Genomic DNA, 23,131 nt, shown 5'->3' with positions numbered 1-23,131 from the left:
TAACTATGCTTTTATGAGAAATATGCCTGTTTCAGCAATTATGTAAGGTCTTCAGGTCAAATAAAATGACCATATAAAATAGAGACGTATAAAACTAATATTGATATAAGATTACGTTGTCTTGCAGATAGTCAATTTACAAACTGTAAAACTACATGGCCCAAATCTTGTCCATGTTTAAGATGTAGCCCATAAAGATCCGGGAAGTGATAATCTCATTATATTATATAGCCAGAATCATGTTAAGAATACTGTGTGGTGTTCTGTAAATCACAACTTCAATGGAGGACTTTGAAAAATCCAAGTGCTGGAATCCATGTTGCATGAAATCTGACTTGTTCAAATCGGATGCAAGTTACTTAGAATGCTGAGGTCCTAGAACACAGTTCTTTTGGCACATAGCTAGCTTTTCTTTAAGTCAACTGCTAATATGTAATATCTTAAAACCGATTAGCACACAGAAAAGGAAGCAGACTGTTATGGTATGCTCAGGACTGCTAGACTAGGACCAGTGTGTGAACATCAGAAATTCTTTTTCAATGGAATAAGGAAGACCGTTACAGCTTTGAGGACCCCACAGTGGAACAGACTACCTGGGAATCAGTGTTCTCATCCTTGGGTACATTTATACAAGGACTACTCTTTGGTCAGACAGGCTGCAGAAAAGATTCCTCACAGGAAGAGGTTGAGCTGGATAAAGCATCCTCCTAAGGCATTTCCCAATGGGCATATTTTGTTCTTTTTTGAAGTGATGGAATATGGAACCCATCTCAGGATTAATGATGGAAGTACCTGTTACAAGGCTAGAAGCTTTTAAGATTCTTGAATGGAGGAGGGGGGAGGTGAAGCTAACAACTTATAGGTCAAACTACATTGGGTGGGTGGGGGGGCAAGAAGTGACCCTCTTCCTCTTTTCCAAAAAGAAAATGGAAGAGGAAAAAAGGAGAAACACTACAAATGCACAACAGACTGCAAAGATTATGTAGTTTCATTGTTTTTAAATTGCATGACGCACAGCCACACAGACTGTCTCTTTACCACACTTACCTGTTTGGCAGCAATTTCTTCATCTCGTCCATCTCCAATTACTACATATGTGACCTTCTTTCCAAACCTTGACACAATTCTCTCAAAGCAGCTCTCCTTTCCTGATGATAAAAGAAATTTCTTGTTAGGGCATTCTTCCCCACCTTCTTTCCACACCAAAGACAAGGGCTGCTACAAGGTTCACCTGACTGTGCTTAGACAGACTTAAGTGGCAGCCTGTGCAGTCTGTTTAGCATGGAGTTAGGGGAGGGGATCAGACATCCACTTGGCCCCGCCCAAAGAATGGAGAATTGTTCCATTATGATAACAACTTATTTTAACCTTCACATTGAAGGTAAAGTCCTCAAAATCTTAGCATGAGGATTTTCTAAAAATGGGAGGTTGTGTGAGCTGTAACCACCATCTCCCTCTTCCTGTACATCTCCTGTACGTAACAGCTTACACATATCTTTCTATTTACTCCTTCACTTAATTACCAAAATCATCCAATGAGATGGGTACCATTTCCTCTTTACAGATGACAATGGGACTTCACAGATTTAATGACTTGCCTCAGATCACAAACAAGCTAGTAGCTAGAATTTGGACTTGGGCCCTGACATCAAACCCAGGTTCTGGTCATTGTGCTACAATAAATGATTTTTGAGGGGAAATTTTTCTGTTAGAAGTAAGTAAATTAGAGACAAAAAGCCATTTCCTATAACCCTTCATTTCCCAAAAATGGTCTGTGTCTTTTGGTGGGGAAGGAGCTCCAGAGCAGAACCAAGAAAACCGATCAATGAATATGCCAGTGACATATGTCACATCCAGGAATTTCCCCATTTACTATACTTCGCAGCAGCAAAGGAGATACTGCCACACTAAAATTGACCTTGTGAAATGAATGATTTAAATCCATTGCAGAGAGTTCTAAGAAACATGCCAGTGTATGAAAATCGAAATCTCATCTGGAACCAACAGCACTTAAAAAAATGCAGAGGGCACTTCTGTGGGCAAGTTACTTCATCTGCATAAACAAAAGGAAATTACAGTCTTTGCTTATTCTTCACCATCTCTCATACTTTTATTTCCCTGCTTCTTCAGTTAATCAGGGTCCTGACTTTACTTCCTTCCTCATCCTGCTCTATTAACCTCATTCTTGTCAGATTTTGTGACTGAGCATCAGGGTTCCTGTATAAGATAAAGGTGCTTCTTTCTTCAAGATGCTTGACTGGCGTCTGCTGGAAAACGACAGTAATAATATACAGAGACACTAAGACTAGCAATTGACAAGACCTATACCTCCCACTCAGAAGTCCTGCTTGGTACATCTGAGCGACTATAAGTCTTTGACATCTCTAATGTGCTCTGGGTTTGTCTCTCACAATACAAGACTTGGCATAGGAGCACTTGGGTGCTTTTACATTTTACAGTAGCAGTCATGCCTTACATTCATTTCTTTGTTGAAGCAGTCAACTGCTACTGCTGAATAAATGCACATTAATCTCACAAGTGACACAGTGAGGACTCAGGAGCCATGTATTGAGCCCCAAATTAGCTCAAACATTAAATAATTCAACTAACAGTGAAGTCTTCTTCTCCTTTTTTTGGGTGGGACTGGGGTTTGAACTCAGGACTCTGTACTTGCAAAGCAGGTGCTCTATTGCTTGAGCCACACCTCCAGTCCACTTTGCTCTGGCTTAGAGATGGGGTCTTTTGAACCATTGCTCTGGGCGGCCTCAAACCTTGATCCTCCTGATCTCAGTCTCCCAAACAGCTCAGATTACAGGCATGAGTCATTAGGCTGGGCTCAACAGTGAATTCTTACTATGTTTTTTGTCTAATTCCATTCCAAACATTACAGCCTTAAAAACTAAGCCAACCTCTGCCAAACCCACAGTCTGGTATGATCTGCCCTAGAGAAGGACTTTTTTTTTTCAGTACTGGGGCTTGAACTCAGGGCCTTCACCTTGAGCCACTCCGCCAGCTCTTTTGGTGATGGGTATTTTTGAGATAGGGTCTCACAGAACTATTTGCCAGGGCTGGCTTTGAACTGTGATCCTCCTGATCTCTGCCTCCTGAGTAGTTAGGATTACAGGCGTGAGGCACTGATGCCTGGCTTGAAAAGGACTTCTGATCAGATTTCAGACTTTTCCCTAAGACCTAACAAAAGGAACATCTCATTTTTATGGACAAGGACATAGGCAAATTTTCATTGCCTTGGCATGTACTACTCAAGGATGAAATACAGTCTGGAATGTCTCTTTTATAAGGATTAAGAGACTTAATCAACAGTTCAAAGTAAAGAAGTAGCTATGTACGTGAAGAACTGCCCCCCATAAAGAGGGCACAACACTTCTATTTGTACTCTGAGAACCATCCTCAGTATGAGTTTTCCTGTTCAGGAGGATGAGGCCTGTGACAGGCCAGTTTACCAAATGTTGAGCAACTGAAGCTGGTGAACCAAGCTTCAAGGCCAACCAAGGCTTTGGAGAATATTTCTTCCAGGGTCTCCTCTATCAAAAACACTGACATTTTCAGAAATTATTTCAAGAATTCTCTTTAGTGTCCAAGATTACAGAGTGATGATTAAAAGAACCATAATTTTGAAATAATTTCAGAAGAACTGAAAAAATATCTCCTTTCCTTGTTCCCATTTCACAGTTCTGTGAAGGAAAGCCTCCTCCTCTCACAGTGCTTACCATAGCACCAGATCCCACTGGAGCTTCACAAATTAGCTCTGGGTGAACTGTGTCAGAGGGAATAAAATAATTTCCATTAATTTGATAAGCCTATAGGTGCAGGATTCATTATAGTGAGCATTACGGAAAGTCTACTTCTTAGGTGTGGAGAATCACAACCAGGACGGCTCCAGGTTCTTAGGACGTGTACAGCACAGCGGCAGAGGCAATAGGTGAGTGAAGCTTTCAAGTCTGTTCCCCTCATCTTTTGTAAGTGAAATATTCAATAATGCAAAAAAAAAAAAAAAAAAAAAAAAAGCACAGAGAACAAAACTCCCAAATGCCTGAGTAATTACTATAACCTACTCAGTTTTGTCAAATCTTAACAGTTCATCATTGATTTAGATCAAAAACAAAAAAAGAAGATATTACAGATATACTTGCAATTTCCTATGTACCCCTAAAAATGTGAATTTTACATTTTTTTTTTTTAATTTATTGCAGTACTGGTGTTTGAATTCAGTCTTGTGCTTGCTAGGCAGGTGCTCTACCATTTAAGCCACACTGCCAGCCAATATGTGAACATTTTAAACCTTCATATAAATGTTACATATTCTACATTATCTGTCTGCAATGTATTTTTGTGTTCCATGTGGTTTTCTCATGTTACATCATTTTATCTCATTTACCTTTTTTTTTTCCATTGTGGGGGATGGAACCCAGGATCTTAGGCACACTAGGTTCTTTCACTGAGTCGCACCTTTAGCTCTAGTCCATGTACTGTTAACTATAAAATACAGCACTCCACTGTTTCTATACTTATCTATGTTCTGCTTATGGCCAGGTTCACAGACCAATTATTTCCAATTATTTTCTGTTATAAATAAGGTTGCATCAAAAAAAAATTCTTGCACATTATGTTTGTGAGAATTACTCTGGGGCAAGGATCAGCAAACTTTTTCTGCGAATATTTCAAGCTTTGCAGGCTACAGGGTTTCTGCTGCAACTACTTACCTCTGCTATGCACTGTGAAATCAGCTACATAAATGAATGGGCAAGGCATGTTAATGAAACCTAACAGAACAGACAAGGGGTAGGAAGCAGACCATGGGCTGTAATTTGCAGAAGCCTGCGCTAAAGTAGAAGTCTGAAAATGGAATTGCTTGATCACAGGGTCATGCACATCTCAAATTGTATTCGACATGAACAAACTGTCCTGTAAGAAGGCAACATCCATTTTCAAGCCTCTATGCACAGCAGTAAGAGCCCTCATCACACCAACAAAGCTTGCCATTGCCATACTGAAATTTTTGTCTGCAGTAGGAAATGCATTACATTTAATTTGCATCTCCTTAATTTGCGGTTTCATTTTATTTTTTTTCCTCTTTCTTCCCACCCCTCCATCCCCCACCCCAGGAGTGCAGGGGATGAGCCTAGGGCTATAGTCTTTCAATTGGTGAGGATAAGGAATTTCTCAAATGTCTACTGACAGTTTTGTTTTCCTTTTCTACAAACTGGCTGTTTCAAAATTTTTTTTGCCTATTTTTCTACAGGCAAAATTGTTTGTTGCTTATTGATTTGTATATGTTCTTCACAGATTCTGTACACTAATTATCTTAAGTATGTTGCAAAAGTCTTCTCTCAGAAAATCTTTGTCAGTTATTCATTAAGTGATTAATATCCAGAATATACAAAGAGCCCCAAAAATTTAAACATCAAAAGAACAATCCAATAAATAAATGGGCAAGTGAATTAAACAGTTCTCAGAATAAGAAGTACAAATGGTAAATAAACACATGAAGAAATGTTCAGCATCCTTTGCTATAAAGGAAATACAAATCAAAACTATATTGAGAGTCCATCTCACCCAGTCAGAATGGCTATCTATCATCAAAGACAACAACAAATGCTGGCGAGGATGTGGGGTAAAAAGGAACCTTCATACACTGTTGGTGGGATTGCAGACATGTAGTGCTTTTTCTATCACACTACACACTGTAAGAAAAAAGAGTATGAAACTTAAAATGAGGCAAAAATAGATTTTTAAGGTAGAAATTATGTTCTTTTAAATACTATAAGAGAAAGGAGCCTATTTATTAATTTACTAGTTGTAAGTCCTTGAGCAAGTAATATAACTGTTTATACTTCAACTGCCTCATCAGAAATATCACAGCATTGTTGTGTGGACAGTATATATACACTGCCTAATAGAGGAGCTGGCAAATAACACAGGCCTGAGTAAAAAATTTTATTGTAAGGTCAGTGATAAGAAACACAACAGACCCATACCAATTTTGGTAGCACTATAGATGTTTTCAATAGGAAAAATTTCTCCTAGTCCATATAAAAGAACCTTGGCCAGAGCTGGAACCAGCTGGGTGGTAGTGATCAGAACATTCACACAATTCTTCCTAGATGGGAGTAAGAAGGAAAAGAAAAGAAAGGGTGAAACTAAATTAACTTGGAAATAAGAATTCAAACCTACCAACTCTTTAGGATGTAACTATTACACATTAACTTCAAAGAGCACAGTGTTATTGTTTAGTATAAATGTTCAGTTACTACTCTTACTACTTCAGGTTTTGTTTTGTGTATTAAAGGGCAGAGATTCTGCTCTTTTGTTTTTCAGTGGACATAGAGCACAGAGTTAATTTGTGCCTTCTCTTCTGACCCCTGCAGCTCATTGGTAACTTGTTAGCAAATACCGCTAACTCGTGTCATCACTGATACTGTACTTTAAAAAACAAATAATGGAGAGTTCTTTATTACTGAGAATAATATTTTGTTTAATGGGAATATAACTCAGCACATAATTGAAGTATAATTTCTCTCTGTTCTTTACCTAACAACAACTCAAGATTCTAGAGCCATACTAATTCTACAAGACTTTTATCTTTGCTAGGCATCCAGCTTTCGGTGTCAGTTATACTGTTCACTAAGTTGTCGACCTAGAATTCTTGCTTCGAGGGAGGGACCACAGGGTATTGGTACAGATATGGCTGCATTTATTTTCCATTCTACACTTCAAGCAGAAATTTGCTCAATCTTCTAATGTACCCTTTGAGTCTTGCCCTCTTGAAGAGGCAAGAAGCTTCTTGAAGCTTCCTGTACTTAGGATCTCTGTGATGTATCTCCTACCCGTATTCTTTGAGTCTCTATCTCCTGGGCTGGAGATTATGGGTTACTTAGTTTTAGTTTGTGAGCAAAAAGTAATGGGGGAAAAAGGATTTCACATATATTCTCTTAAAGCTGTGTGCTGTTAACATAAAATGACCTCAATATTTCCCTGAATCATTTAAACACCTCTCACCCCATTTCCCAAACTTATTCTAGAGGGTGGCCTTGCTTGGACTAGAGAAGGAAAGAGTGTTTCTGGAAGGATGAGCTGTAAGAGAGTCATTTCCATACCTGGACTGGATGAGAAGCAAAGATTTTAATGCAGTTCCTAACCAGGAATCTGTTAAAACTTCGATTTCTGCTCTTAATCTCTGCAATGCTTCCTTTCTCTGGGGACTGAGGAGGCCTTTGGGAATAAAATCAGACATGTCTATCATTTGGCAACACATATTTGATACTAAGAAGGCAACTTAAAAATTCAGCAGGTTGTTGCGGCCATGCCTTTGTAGGGGATATTATGACTCCCACACCTTTTCTTTCTCCCTATTTCTGCCTCCCACTGCCATGTCATGATCAGTTTTTCTCTACCATGACACCACAGACCCAAAACCACAGGCCCAAGGGACCAATATTGAAACCTCTGAAACTGTTGAGCCAAAATAAATCTTCCCTTCTTTTAAGCTGATTATCTTAGGTGTTTTGTTACCAGTGATGGAAACTAACAGAGAATACATTTCCTTTAGAAAGGTATTTGTCTCAAGAAACTTTTCGAGGGCTGGCAGAGTGACAAGCATATGGCCCTGAGTTCAAACTCCAGTATCATCAAAAAAAAAAAAAAAAAAAAAAAACTTTTCGAAGTCAGGTTAAGAGGAATTAGGAATGCAGTTTCCACTATTATTCTATTTATCCTAGTGTCTATCAAATGTGCAGAGCTTCTTCCCCAAAGGGTTTCAATCAGACTCCCACATTTGCTTTTTTTTTTGAGACTGGGGTTTGAACTTAGGGATTCTACCACTTGAGCCACAACTCCAGTCCATTTTGCTACCAGGTTTTTTAATATACTGAGTTAACATGTTACTGTGGCATAAATTCTTAAACAGTTGCCAGGGAGATTTAAGGAATCCCTGGGAAATAAAGCAGGAATCCAGGAAGAAACGGAGCATTAGACTATCGCATGCTATACTTACCACCCACGTTGCTTTTATGTTTATCATAGATCTCTCTCACTTTTCGGTATCGGAAAGCCAGTTTCCTCATCCAGTCCACACCTCCCTGGACGCCCACAGAGGAACCATGGCTACCACTGCCTCCGGAGCCACTGAAACCATCTGTTGAGAAACTATAGTTGCTGAGAAGAGAGAGGATAATGAAATTAAAATCTACATAGCATGGGGTTTTGGTTGAATGCTATGTGAGATTCTCCATCCTATTATCGGTATCTGATAAATAAAGCTAATGACTTTAAGAATCTTCTCCTTAATCTTTGTATGTCAGAGTCTACCTTTGTCTTCTATCTCACCCCTATTACTTGTATCAAAAAAAGTCAGTGGAAGACTTACTACATGCTTCGCCAAGCCCTAGGTTCAATCATTAGCACAAAAAAAAAAAAAAAAAACCCTCAGAAGGGAAGGAGAGGTAGAAATAATTTCAGCATCCTCTAGAGGGTCACATGGGATACATCTTTTTTCATTAATGATAAGAGGGGGAAAAAGCAGAACTGATGATCACAACTGAGAAATGTAAGATGAGGCAAACTTTCTACCACTTGAGCCAGGCCTCCAGTCCACAGATGTTTTTCTTCAGTGACCTGTTGGCTAATTTATTAGGCTTATGGGTAGATAGTAAAGTAATAGCTTTAAAATATTTCCACAAATTACTTGCTACTCCTCTCTTTTAATTCTGCTTTCGTTTAGTATGGGTTATAAATAGACTATAAATAGAATGTAGCAAAAGTGACAGTGTTGGACTTCAGGAACTAGTACTTGCTCTGGAAGAAGCCAGCTACCATGTGAGAGGCCACTTAAGCTCTCTCATGGAGAGGTACATGCAATGAGGAACTAAGGCCCGCTTTTTTCAGCTACATGTGAGGTTGGAAGCAGATCTTCCAGCTCTAGTCAAGCTTGTAGTCAAGCCAAGCTCCAGCTTTCAACTGAAGAGACCGTAAGAACTACCTAACTAAGTGGCTTTCAAGTTCCTGACCTACAGAAATGGTGAAATGATACATATTTAAATCTTGGAAGGTATTAGTTTTGAGATAATTTCTTATACCTTAGGTAACAAATACTGTTAAACTGGGAAGGATGAGTACTTTATAAGTAAAGATTTTGGAATGACCAACAGCATTAGAGACAACTTGGTTCAGTTCAAAGTCAAAATTTAATTCAATATATTGTGAGATTATACACCTAAGAAAATAACTGCCAAAGACAAAATAGGTAATTTCTGATTAGCCACATACCTAAGAGAAAATAAACACATAAGCTAGGGTTCAGAATGGATTATAAACTGCTGAACACCATGCTTTTTCTTAAAAAGACCAATAAAGTCTCCTAAGAATGGTGCCTTCCATGTGCACCACATGCACAACTGGATGCTGCTCCTGCAAGTAAAATCTTCTGATCTCAGCACTACATGATTAGGTCCTTACTAAGGTGGTATGTCCAATCCTGCTGTGTATTTGAGAATTCATGGATGAAATACTTAATTTTAGGGCAGTTCCAGGGAAGACCATTTTACCTATGAAAAGGGATAAAATATTGAAACAAATTAACATGAAAAGATGACAGTCTTTAAATACAAGGCAGATAAATTTTGGAATAATTCTTAGTTAAGACTACTGGGCCAGAAAACAGTAGCCAAGATAGGAATGAGGAGACTGAGCAAAGATTTTGCCACTGAGACTTTCTTGATTTAGTTTTCAATATAATGTAATGGCCAAGACTATCTTCCATAGGGTCACTCCTGACACCATTAGACTCCCCCAGTTAGTTTCCTTGACAAAATCCTTGATGCTTATTTGCATCTAAAATTACATGGTCTAGGCTAGAGGTACAGCTCAAGTGGTAGAGCACCTGCCAGGCAAGTGTGAAGCCCTGAGTTCAAAACCAGTACTGCCAAAAAATGAAATAGACTGGAAGCACATTTTCTCTTGACTAAAAGATCTGTCCAAAGGGAAAATTGTATAACCTTTACTTTGGAGTGCTGTTTCCTCATTTCTTCACTGCTAACCATTCTTGAGGTTCTACTCAAACGCCTCTTCAGTGTTGATATCACCTGTTCCTTACCCCACCAGAATTAACTTTCTTCTCTGTTTCCCACTGAATTTTCTATCTTCACCTTCTCATACTGTATATCGTGGTTAACTTTGTTTGTTTCTGTCTCCTCTAATAGATTGTGAGGTTTTGTTTGTTTGTTTTTGTTTTAATCTTTGCTTTCCTCTGAACCCAGACAGTATACTGCATATAACAAGTGTACTGACATTCAAGACATCATTGTGTTTTTCACCTCAAATCCTGGCCATTGTCATCAGAAGCCACATCTTCCACATGCACCTGGTCACACTCCTATTAAAAGAAAAAATACACTATTTCAGTCTAGGGAGGATAAGTGCTATCACCACTATGACATATTTCTTATTGACCACATCCAATGGCAGGATGATGAAACAACTGACGGTCTCTTTTACGTGCAGAGGAACACTCTCTATCCCCACCCCAAGTTGTCAAACTTCCTTTATGGCCTCATATACATCCCAAAGTCTTCATGAAACCTTCCTTAATTATTTTATCCCTCAGTTCTGCACTTATGTCAACAGTTCATTTCCTCAGCTCACAGGGATAAGTACAACCTCTCTTACACTGTCAGATGTATCTATGTCCTACGCTAGACTGCAGATCTTAGATTGTAAGCCTCTTGGAGCAGAACCCACACCATACATCTCCTTTGCATCCTTCTAGTCTGGTCCAGTGTCCTCACATACCATGTGCCCAATTAATTTTTGCAGGTGAAACAGATGCTGATAGGCTATGGTATCAAAACTGAGAATGATAGGAAACAGAAATGCATAAATCCAAACTTAAGTATAAGAACAAGTCACCTAAGTCAATTTCCTCATGTTCTAAAATGGAGGTGAAATGATTTTCTTAGGATCATACAACTGGTGAGCAATGCAAAGAGACTAAAAAGAACCTAGGTCTTTTCTAATCCAAGGTTCCTTCAACCAAGCCCATGCTACTACTGATGTAAGATGCCGCCCACTGCCTAACTGATGGTTGCACTCCTTTGACATCACTAGGGCACCTGCATCAGAATCCTCTGGGGAAGTTTTTAAAAAATGCATATTCTTGGGTCCATCCCAGACCTACTTGAATCAGGACTTCTGAGAGTGAAGTCCTAGAATCTCCATTTTTAAGAAGCTCCCCAGGTGATTCTTATGCCCCCTACAGTTGAGAACCACTGACCTGGGGTGCAGGAACACATTCAGGTCAAATTCTTCACAGAACTTTCAGTCCTGATTGAGGACTATGTCTAGAAAATCATTACAAATACAATTTGGCAATAATTATTGGTACATAGTAGGTTTTCAATAAATGTTTTCTGAATAAAAACTATGCTGTCCTTATTTATCAACATGTGAAGTTGAGGGAAGAGTAAACATTATGGAATTTAGATAAAAGCATTGGAGTTTAGGGCCATATTAATTTCATTTGTTGGAGAACTGCTGAGAACAAGACTGTATGGAAGAGAAATAGGGTTACTTTGTACTTATAAAATGTTATTTTATTTTAAAATTTTTCTCTATTTTTAAAAGCTAGATAATAAGTGTAGTATATAGTTCAGAATTCAAGGATAGGAAGTGAAAATTCTGCCATCTCTCTCCTGTTTCCCAGCAACCCATTCCCCAAGGGAGAACAACTATTGGTCATTTCCTGTATAAGATGACTGCTTAACTAAGGCCTAGGATGGGAACATGACTTTCCCAACTTGAGACTAAACTCTTCTGATTCTTGGATCCTTCCACTATATCATCTTCACCTTGAAGGTGAACTCAAATGACAAAGTCAAAAAATTTTTACCATGAAGCTCTTAGTGTTTCCTGGTTTTTGTAGCACCTAACTATAAAATGATTCTGTATGCCAAGCTTAACATACATGGCAGTAAGAACCAGGCATGGTAATACATGTCTGTAATCCCAACACTCAGTGGACAGAGACAAGAAGACTGTGAGTTTAAGGCCAGCCTGGAATATAGAGACCCTGTTGTCTCATATAAGCAATTAACAACAAAAAATAATGAGTTAAAGTATTTATAGATTGGACAAATCAACAAACTAACTTTGAAGAAGGTAAAATTAAAGAACAGCCAAAATATAACTAACAGAGGGCTGGTGGAGTGGCTCAACTGGTAGAGTGCCTATCTAGCAAGCATGAGGCCCTGAGTTCAAACCCCAGTACCACCAAAAAAAAAAAAAAAAAAAAAAAAATATATATATATATAAATGTACCTATATATACATTATATGTACATATATATGTATGAAATAAAGGGTATAGATAATAAAGCCCTTTATATATTATTTAATATTGAATAAATTGGAATATTGGTTTACATGTCTGTGTTTTGGCATTTCTCTTAATGCTACATTCAAATAAGCTAACAAAAATCACATTTTTGAGCCAATAAAACTGAAGGCCAGAACCAAAGCTATGGTGATCCACTGGGGTACCATTCCTTCAACATTAGATATTTGTGTCTATGGCCATTAGTCTGTCACCCTTATCCTGTCTAACCATGTATCTTCTAACCATAAACATGGGCTCTCAATAGTTGCTGAACAACGCATCTCACTGAAGCACAGAAGCAATTTTAAATCTTACCTCTAAGTCGTTGAAAAACAGATGTGTATCAGCCACTTCAAAAATCATTTCTTCCATTGTTAAACCTGAACCAATCACTACTGTCGGGTCCTGGGAGACAGTAAGAAAAAATACGCTTTCCTTGGTACTCAGCACTAGTTCTGATTTTCAAGTATTTCAAAATTACTTTGGGTCCAGGCCAAAAAAATACAGACCACGATAGTGTGTTAAATATTACTGATAAAATTTCACTTATAATTAATATGAATCTGAAGTTGTGCAATAGAGGACTGGACAGTTAAAAATTTTTAGACTTTAGTTTTTAGAAACTAGTATTATCATAAAAGTAAAGGAAATTCTAACTATTATTAAAATATTGCTATTACAATATATATTATCCCCTCCTTTCCCCTACCACAAATACATTAGACATCTGACAATCTTAATAACCAGGAAGTAAGCCAGGTGCTGGTGGCACACAGTTGTCATTCTAGCTTCTTGGGAAGCAAAGATTAGGAGGATCATGGTTTGAGGCCAACCCATGCAAATAGTTCACGAGATCCCATATCCAAAATAATCAAGAGCAAAATGGACTAGAGGTGTGGTTCAAGCAGTAGAGCACCTGGTTTACAAGTGTGAAGTGCTGAGTTCAAACCCTAGTCTCACCAAAAAAAAACCCATTAAGGCTAAAAAAAAAAAAGTAAAGGCCAAAGAATCAAAATATTCACAGAAAGACCAATGCAAGTTGCTTTAAAATGAATCACCAGAGCTGGCATAGTAGTGAACGCCTACAATCCCAGCACTTGGGAGGCAGGATCACGAGTTTGAAATCCAGTCTCAAAAGCCAAAAATAAATACATAAATACAACAAAAACCAGCACCAATAGGTTAAGAGGGAGGCAGCAGAGAAAACAATTTTTTTCCAGTCCTGATAGAAGAAAGAGTTACAACATACAGTTATCTGCTCATCCTTTCAGAGGAGAGACATCACAATAAAAAAAGAGTCAGATTACCTTTCCATATTTCTGGGCATAGGATCCAGTAAGAAGAGAATGGAAGATGATGATGGTTTCATCCAAGTCCCACAGAAATACCCGCTGAGGGAAGAAAAAAAAAAAAAAATGAGTATCTTCCAATCACAATGAAATAAAACAAGGAATAGAGGGAATGAAATAAAACAAGGAAACAGTAATAGAAGGAAAGCTGGAAAATTCACAAACATGGGAATTAAACAACACAATCTGAAATAAACAATGGGGTCAAAGAAGAAATCTCAAGTGAAATTAGAAAATATTTTGAGATGAATAAAAGCACAAATACAGCACGCTAAAAAAATATACAACACACTAAAACTTATGGGATACTGTGACAACAGTGTTAAGAGGGAAATTATAATTCTAAATGCACACATTAAAAAAGAAAGAACAAGGAATGGTAACATGCCTGTAATCCCAGCACTAGCGAGGCAGAGGCAGCAGCATTACAAGTTTGAGGCCAGCCTGGGCTACACAGTGAGATCCTGACTCAAAAAAAAAAAAACAAAGAAAAACCAGAAACAAAAACAAACAAAACAACAACCAAACAAAACACCTCAGGAACAAAGAGGGGTAGAAGTACAGCTCAATGGTAGAGCTCATGTTTTGCATGTACAAGGCCCTGGGGTTCAATCCCCAGAACAAGAAAGATCAAATCTATAGCTATATTGCACACCTTAAGGTATACAAATGAACACCAAACTAAACCTAATGCCAACTTATGGAAGGAAAGAGTAAAAGTTAAAGTGGAGATAATTAAAATAGAGAGCAGAAAACAATAGAGAAAAAAATTAACAGTTGGTTCTTTGAAAATATCTATAAAACTGACAACCTTAGATTAAGGGACAAAAAAAAGAGAACACTCAAATTATTAAAATCAGAAGTGAAAGTGGGAACATTACTATCAATCTTACAGACATAAAAAGGATTATAGGACATTATAAGAGAATACTATGCTAACAATTTGGATAATACAGATGAAACGGTTTGATTCCCAGATATGTACAACACAAAGTACCTATCCTGATTCAAGAAGAAATTGAATCACTAATTTAAATCATCCCCCAAAAGAAAAGTCCAAGACCAAGTGACCTCACTGCTGAAATTGTATCAAACATTTAAATAAGCATCAGCACTAATCATTCTTAATGTTCAAAAAAAAAAGAGGAAAGAATACTTCCTAATTCATGTGATGAGATCATCAGCATTGCCTTGATACCAAACTATGACATTATAAGAAAACTATAGAAACTTTGGATGCACCCAGTATAACAACATGATAATTAAAAAAAAGAAAAAGACAAAAAATAAAAAGAAAACTGGTGGTAAAATCTCAACAAAATAGCAGCAGATCAAATCCTCCTGATCCCTGACTCCTCAGTAGCTAGGATTACAGGCATCAGCCACTGAAAGAAGTCTATATTACAACAAGTGGAATTAGTTCTCGGAACATAAGGATGGTTCGTTCGAGATACAAAAATTATCTGTGTAATACATTAATAGAGGGGAAAACACACAATAAACTTCAACTGATACAGAAAATGAATGACAAAATTCAACATCCTTTCATGAAAACAAACAAAAAAATACTCAATAATCCAGAAGCAGGAGGAATGTCTTCAACATGATAAAGGCCATATGAGAAAAACCCACAGCTAAGATCACATTTAATGGTAAAAGACTAAAAGCTTTACCCTGAGATCAAGAATGAGAAAGGATACCAGTTTTTACCACTTCTATACAACATAGAGCTGGAAGGTCTAGCCAGAGCAAGAAAAGGAAAGAAAACAAAAAATTCCAATTGGAAAGGATGAAATAAAGTTATTACTGCTTGCAGAAGACATGATGTTACATGTATAAAACCCCAAAAGACTCATAAAAATTGTTAGAGGTAATAAATGCACTCAGTAATCACCCAGTAAATAGTTTCAAAAAGAATTAAATGCTCAGGAATAAATTTAACCAAGGAAAGACTTGTTTAGCATACTGAAAATCATAAAATATTGTGGCAGGAAATTAAGGAAGACATACCTAAATAAATGGGAAAATCCACATTCATAGACTGCAAGATTTAACATTGTTAAGATGGAAATACACCCAAACCAATCTACAGTTTCGATTGAATCATAATCAAGATCCCCAGGGTTGTTAAAAGACACACGAAAACTCACCTTAAATTCTTGTGGAATTTTAAGGGACCCCAACTAGCCAAAACAATCTAGAAGGACAAATGTGGAGTACTCACACTTTCTAATTTCAAAATTTACTACATAGCTTCCAAAATCAAAATACTATGGTTTTAGCATAAGGACAGATTACAGACCAATGGAATAGAGCTGCATATAGAAACAGACCTTCACAAAAATGGTCAATTAATTTTGACAAAGATTCCAAAATCATGCAATGGGGAATGGAAAGTCTTTTTAAAATTTTATTATTATTACTGGTATTATTACAGTGCTAGGGTCCAAACCCAGGGCCTCCTACATACTAGGCAAGCACTCTACACTTAACTACACTCTCGGTGTTTTTCAGTGAATGATGCTGTGAAAACTGGATATTCATATGTGAAAGTATAAAGTTAGATCTTATACCATATACAAAATTAACTCAAAACAAATTAAAGGCCTATTAAAGGTCTAAATTTAACAACCAATAAAATCTGAGAAGAAAACAGATGACAATCTTTATAACACTGCATTTTTTTTTTTTTTGCAGTACTGGGGCTTGAATCCAGGGCCTACACTTGAGCCACTCCACTAGCCCTTTTTTGTGAAGGGCTTTTTTGAGATAGGGGCTCGAGGAACTATTTACCTGGGCTGGCTTTGAACCACAATGCCCTGATCTCTGCCTCCTGAGTAGCTAGGATTATAGATGTGAGACATTGGCACCCAGCAACACTATATTCTTAAGAGTTATATCAAAAACATAACAATGAAAAAAAAAAAAAAGAAACTGGACTTGATCAAAATTAAAAACTTTTGTGCTTCAAAGGACACAATCAAGAGTGAAAAGTTAGCCCAATAAGGCTGTACCAGTGGTAGAGTCCTTGCCTAGCAAGCTCAAGGTTCCTGATTTGATTTGATTCATGAGGGGGAAAAAAAATAGAACGTGAGAAAATATTTGCATATCATATATCTGATAAGGGATTAATAGTCTAGAATACATCAAATCAACAAAAAACAAACCTAATTAAAAAATGGGGGGCTGGTGGAGTGGCGGCTCAAGTGGTAGAGTACCTGCCTAGCAAGCATGAGGACCTGGGTTCAAACCCCAGGACTACCAAAAACAAAAACAAAAAAAACTTTATATTCTTGGGGCTGGTGGAGTGGCTCAAGTGGTAGAGCACCAGCCTAGCAAGTGTGAAGTATTGAATTCAAACCCCAGTGCCGCCAAAAGTGGGACTTAAAAAACAAAAAAAAAGAAAGAAAGCTATATTCTGATTAACAGTATAAAGAGATTTAAAAGAAAGGAGAAAAAAAGGAAGAGGGAAAAATAGAATGGAAGAAACTATTAAAGAAACAATGGAGGAAAAATTAAAAAAAAAAAAAAGGGCAAAGGGTCTGAATAGATACTCTCCAAGAAAATATCTAGATAACACAGGCAAAGATGGTCAATATCATTAGTCATTAGGGAAATACAAATTAAAACCACAATGAACTACTCCTTCATATGCATTAGGAAGGCTTCTATGCTGAAACTGGAAAATAACAAGCACTGGTAAAGATGTGGGTGAAACAGAATCTTTGCGCACTGGAGGTAGGAATGTGAATCTGTAGAAAAGTTTGGTGGTTCCTCAAAATGCTGAACACTGAATGTAACCTAGCAATTCCACTCCTATGTATAAACCCAAAGTGCCCTTTAATAGCTGAATGGGTAAACAAAATGTGGTTTGTGTGCATATATACACATACACACATAGAGGAACATTACTCAACCACTAAAAGGAATGAAATTCTGATATATGCTACAACCCAAAGCATTATGCTAAGTGAAATAAGCCTGACCCAAAAGGACAAATATTATATGATCCCACTTATCTCAGGTATCTGGACTAGGCAGATTCATAGAAGCAAAAAGCAGAATAGTATTTGCCATGGGCTGGGAGAAGGGCAGTATGAGGAGTTTCTCCTGAATGGTTCAGAGTTTGTTTAGAATCATGAAAAAAAAAAAAACCCTGGACATATATAGTGGTGATGGTTATATATCACTGTGACTGTATTTAATGACATTGAATTATGTACTTAAAATGGTTTAAATGGAGCTGGCAGAGGTGACTCACGCCTGTCATCCCAAAGACAGCAGGAAGGGTAAAACAGGAAGATGGTGGTCCAAGCGAGCTTGGGCAAAAAGCCTGGTCAAAATAACCACAGTGCCTTCTTAGCAAACACAAAGTCCTGAGCTCAAAAACTCCAGTACAGTCCCCCTGCCAAAGTTAAAATGCTAAAGTTTTACATCACATGTATTTAACTACAATTAAAAAAAAAAAAAAAAAGTGTGAGTTCTCAGTTTTTCCCAGGAAACATATCAGAATTTCAGTTTCTCTTTCTTCTTTGTTCCCTCCCCAGGAATGAAGAAGAGAGACTCTGAATACAACTTCAATTTACCTGTGTCTAAGAGCACCTATCAATGGACTCACATTTAAATGTATCTTTTTCTTTTTATTAAATAATCACATTGAAGAAAAATTAAAATATAAAAGTAACAAAATAATGTAAAACTTCTAGGATTATTAGAATTCTGTACATCTTCCTAGTCTTCTTAATCATGAAATCAAATGTACGTCCATAAAAAGTTCTGAGTGCTTGTAGCACACAATCAAGTTAATCTCATTAAGCAGTGTGGTCTAGTCCTCTAAACAGACATGTGAATAAGATGTACTGTTCTTTCTGTTCTCTTTTGGGATACAGAGAATAGCTTGTTCTTTTTGTTATCTGCCCACCTGAATTCAGAAAAGCTTTTTCAATGCCTTGGTGAAAGGCATCTGAAGTGGATATGGTCAGTTACGGACATGGAGACATTTTCTTGAATTAAAGGGGACACAACACAGAACCATGAGTTTCAGACATGTGTTTGAGTCACTTAAGTAGTGAAGGAAAACAAAGCAGGCAACTCAAATGAGTTTCTTCCCATACTTCCAATTCACTGTCCTGGGAAGAACTGGCATCAGCTTTCCTCTTGCCCCGGTTTTTGCTAGTCATGTTTTTCCTGGACTGATCATCAGCATCTTTACTTGGTGTAGCCTGGGACAAAGCTGGGCTTGTAGAAGGGTCTCCTGGAAAGAAAAAGCAAGATACACACATACTACCATCAGTCACAGGTTATGAGAAACAGAGCAGGAAGAGAGTCAGCAGATTATTTGGCCTTAACCACAATACAGGGATAAAGTGTGGAAAACTAAACTTTATATAAACAATTTGAAGATACAAGGTAGACACTGAGCATTAACAGTGGCTAACATCACAAAAAGAGTTATAACAAGCTTTATGTACGCTTGCTTCTGCTCAATGAATTTATCTACAAAGGTTTTTGTTTATTATTATTATTTTTTAATGAGGTCTACGTTGCCCCAGGCTGGTTTCAAACTAGTGGGTCTAAGTGATTCTCTTACCTCAGACTCACAAGTAGCTGGGACTATAGGTATTTGCCACCAGGCCCAACTTACAAAATTGCTTTGCTAAAAAAAAAAAAAAATGTAGCTTGAATTTGTTCAAGCTTCCAGATCAGGGTTTCTCAACTTGGCACAATTGGCATTTTGGGCCAGGTAACTTTTTTTTTTGTTTTTTTTTGGCAGTACTGGGGTTTGAACTCAAGGCCTACACCTTGAGCCCCTCCACCAAACCTTTTTTGTGATTTCTTGTTTTTTGAGATAGGGTCTCTTGAACTATTTGCCTGGGCTGGCTTCAAATTGCACAATCCTCCTGAGTAGCTAGGATTACAGGCATGAGTCACTGGTACCCGCTAGCCAGATAATTTTTGTTGAGGGGCTGTCTTTGTGCATTATGGGATGATGAGTTCAGCAGTATTGTTTTCTTCTATTCACTGGATGCCATAGCATCCTCCACCCAATGTGATAACCAAATGTGCTTCCATATATTGCCAAATGCCCTGGGGGCAAAATCACCTCCACTGAAAACCACTATGCTAGATCCATTCAGTAATTTATAGTAAAACACAGAGGGCAGCAGGACATGTTAAATATCCCGTATGAGTGTAATTGACAAAATTAAGACTGGGAAACAGTATGCAACAAACAATTCAGTTTCTTCAATAAATAAATAACAAGGGGGAAAAACTTAGATTAAGAGAGACATAAAACACAAAATATATACCCACTAATCATAATATAGACCTGACTTAGATCTTTTTTCCTCCTCAAATTTTCTATTCATTTCATTCACTCATTCATTTGTTTTTTATTTTGTGTTTTTTTTTTTTTTTGAGATAGTATCTCAGTATGTATCCAAAGATGGCAATGAACTTGAAATCCTGCCTCCATCTCTTAAATGCTGGGATTATAGAAGTGTACCACCATGCTTAAGCAATATCTCCAGCCCTTTTTGCTTTAGTTATTTTTCAGATAGGGTCTTGTATTTTTTCCCAGAGCTAGCCTGACTATAACTCTCCTACTTATGCCTCCCATGTAGCTGGGATTACAGTAATGATCCACCATATCTGGCTAATTTGTTGAGATGGTGGTCTCACTTCTTTGCCAGGATGATGTCACACCACAGTCTTCCTGATCTCTGCCTCCTGAGTAACTAGGATTACTGGCATGCACCACTACACCTAGTTTTCTTTCTTTATATTTTTTGGTGGTCCTATTGTTTTTTTTTTTTTTTTTTTTTTGGTGGGACTGGAGTTTGAACTCAAGCCTTTGTGGTTTGCTAGACAGGTACTCTACTGCTTGAGACATGCCTCCATCCCTTTTTTGCTCTGGTTGTTTTGGAGGTAGGGTCTTGCTTTTTGCCCAGGATGACCTGGATCAAGATCCTATTTTATGATTCCTGAGGTAGGTGAGATGACAGGTGCTCACTACCACAACCAGCTTTTTTTCCACTGAGGAGTACCATGAATTTTTTTGCACAGGCTATCCTAGAACTGTGATCTCAGCCTCCCACTTAGTCTGGTTAACAGGTGCATACCATTGTGTGCAGCTGTTGGTTGAGATGCTGTAATCCCAGCACTTTGGAGGCAAAGGCAGGAGGATAGACAGCTCAAGTCCAACCCAGGCTATGTAGTAAAACCCCATCTCAAAAAAAAACAAAAAATGAGCAGTGATCCTTCCAATCTCAGTCTCCCAAGTAGCTAGGATTATAGGCATTGCCAGCCCCCATCTTCAGCTCATTTATTTTTAGTTGACAAATGAAAAGTATACAAATTTGCCATGTAAACATACTGTTTTGAAATATGTACACACTATGGAATGGCTTGGATCCTAATTTAAACAAAATGGATAATCAAAAATAAAACTTATACCATTTATTAATGTAATGTTGAAAAATTGTTGAAGGTTTTTAGATGGGATGATGATATTGTGGTTATGTTAGTAAATATCTATGTTTTAGAGGACAATGCTAAAAATTTGGGCAGGGAATTGGAGAAACTAATTGTTGAAGGTAGATGATGGGTACTATTCTGACAACTATTGTCTTTGTTTGAAATTCTCCATTATTTAAAAGTTAAAATTGTTATGAAGAAAAAAGATATTTAGAGAAAAGAATAAAAAACTAAGAGCCTGACACATAATTATTTCAAATACGTAAGTTCAAAGCAGTGAACATGCATGTCCATTTACTTATCAGACTGGTAAGGGCAAGATGCACAGAAAACTATTTAGTTGACATAGAGCACTCTTTGAAAATATGCATCATCAATTAAAATAAACATGATGCAATAGATAACCATTTTCCCTTTTGCTGTTTTTTGAGAAAGGGTCTCACTACATAGCCTAGGCTGAACTCTTAATCCTCCTGCTTTAGACTCCCGGGTGCTGGAATTATAGGCATAAGCCACCACACCTGGCTTCAACACCAAATTTTCATTAAATATAGAATATGTGTATACATTCAGTCAACCTGTGTATAAAGCCTAATTGTGTGTGTGTGTGTGTGTGTGTGTGTGTGTGGTAGTGGGACTTGAACTCAGGGCCTCACACTTGCTAGGCAGGTGCTCTACTACTTGAACCACTCCACCAGCTCTTTTTGTTTTTGTTATTTTTCAAATGTAGCCAGGGCCAGCCTGGACCACGATCCTCCTACCTATGCCTCCTGAATAGCTGGGATAACAGGCATGAGCCATCACGCCCAGCTTATTGGCTGAAATGGGGTCTTGCCAACTTTCTGCCTGGGCTGTCCTTGAACCATGATCCTCCTAATCTTCCCATTCTGAGTAGTTGGCATTATAGATGTGAGCCAACATGCCCAGCAAACTTTTATGTCAAAGGTTTCCAACCTAAACATCAGAATTTATTGCTGCATCTTACAGCTGTGAACCTTTTGAAAACTGTAGGTTAATTTTATGCATTTCTTTGCAAGGGGGTTGCAGAGCACCCATAGCTTTCCTCAGAGTCTTAAGGGGATTCAAGGAAGAACTCCTGCTTTATGTCCTAGCAGGAATCTAAAACATGCTTAGACTAAAACTAGAGTCCTCTAACTTTCAGAAAACATGCCAAAATGCTCAAGTAACCTATGACAAGCATGTTGAAGCAGGGAGGGCAGGACAGGGGTCAGAATATATTTTTTCATTGGTAATACTTTTCTGTTCTCACCATTAGGTAAACATCCTGCCACCAGTAACTCATCATAGCCTGTTTCCAAAGCTTAAATACTCCTCACCTGAGAAGGAAAGCCAACAGCATGTTGACAGTGACTTATACTACAACATAACAATCTTCACCATCATCTGACAACACTTGTTGGATAAAGGGCCCTTCCGACAGTTTTCTGAGCTGCAGTACTTACCAGAGGAAAGTCTCTGTGCTGCCGGTGCAGGCACCATAACACTGGGTTTCTCTGCCTGGTATGTGGTAGCTGCTAATGTGGCACTCTCAGCATCACTGTTAGTCTGCCCTGTAACTCCAAAGCTAGAGCTGGGGTAGCAGGCCTGGTATTGATTCTGACCAAGAATAGTATAGGTGGGATAATCCTGTAGGCCAAAGGGAGTAAGGGAGGAAAATAAGACTCTTAGAAAGAACATGGCATTAATTTCAATACGGAGGTTTTCTTTTTCTTCTTGTTCATATTATTTTCTTAAGATATTAATTTGATTTCTCATTTACCTATCTAGCAGTGTCCCAATGAAACCAATGACCATCAGAATGTAGCAACCTGAGTCCAGAGGAGCTATCACAGGAGCTATCTCTGGGATGAGGGAAAGAGTGAGAAGGAAGGACCCTATGTACAGTCACACACATATA

General features: G+C 37.9%; 1 protein-coding gene across 7 annotated transcripts in view; it reads right to left on the bottom strand.

Annotated features, from left to right (window-relative positions):
- Eya3 (EYA transcriptional coactivator and phosphatase 3) overlaps positions 1-23,131 on the bottom strand; it is a 104,278-nt gene that overhangs the window by 3,502 nt on the left and 77,645 nt on the right. For all 7 annotated transcript variants that reach the window (XM_074080852.1, XM_074080851.1, XM_074080854.1 and 4 more), the window contains 9 exons: positions 22,677-22,860; positions 18,849-18,988; positions 13,693-13,776; positions 12,701-12,790; positions 10,329-10,387; positions 8,012-8,172; positions 7,116-7,230; positions 5,997-6,118; positions 1,048-1,148 (listed from right to left, as the gene is read on the bottom strand). In XM_074080852.1, the coding sequence (XP_073936953.1) occupies positions 1,048-1,148; positions 5,997-6,118; positions 7,116-7,230; positions 8,012-8,172; positions 10,329-10,387; positions 12,701-12,790; positions 13,693-13,776; positions 18,849-18,988; positions 22,677-22,860 (1,056 nt within the window). The remainder of the gene's footprint in view (positions 1-1,047; positions 1,149-5,996; positions 6,119-7,115; positions 7,231-8,011; positions 8,173-10,328; positions 10,388-12,700; positions 12,791-13,692; positions 13,777-18,848; positions 18,989-22,676; positions 22,861-23,131) is intronic.

This window comes from Castor canadensis, chromosome 7 (assembly GCF_047511655.1).
Source record: "Castor canadensis chromosome 7, mCasCan1.hap1v2, whole genome shotgun sequence".
NCBI classification, from domain to species: Eukaryota; Metazoa; Chordata; class Mammalia; order Rodentia; family Castoridae; genus Castor; species Castor canadensis.
The sequence above is the reverse complement of the archived record's forward strand: the minus strand, read 5'-3'. Positions and strand labels throughout refer to the sequence as shown.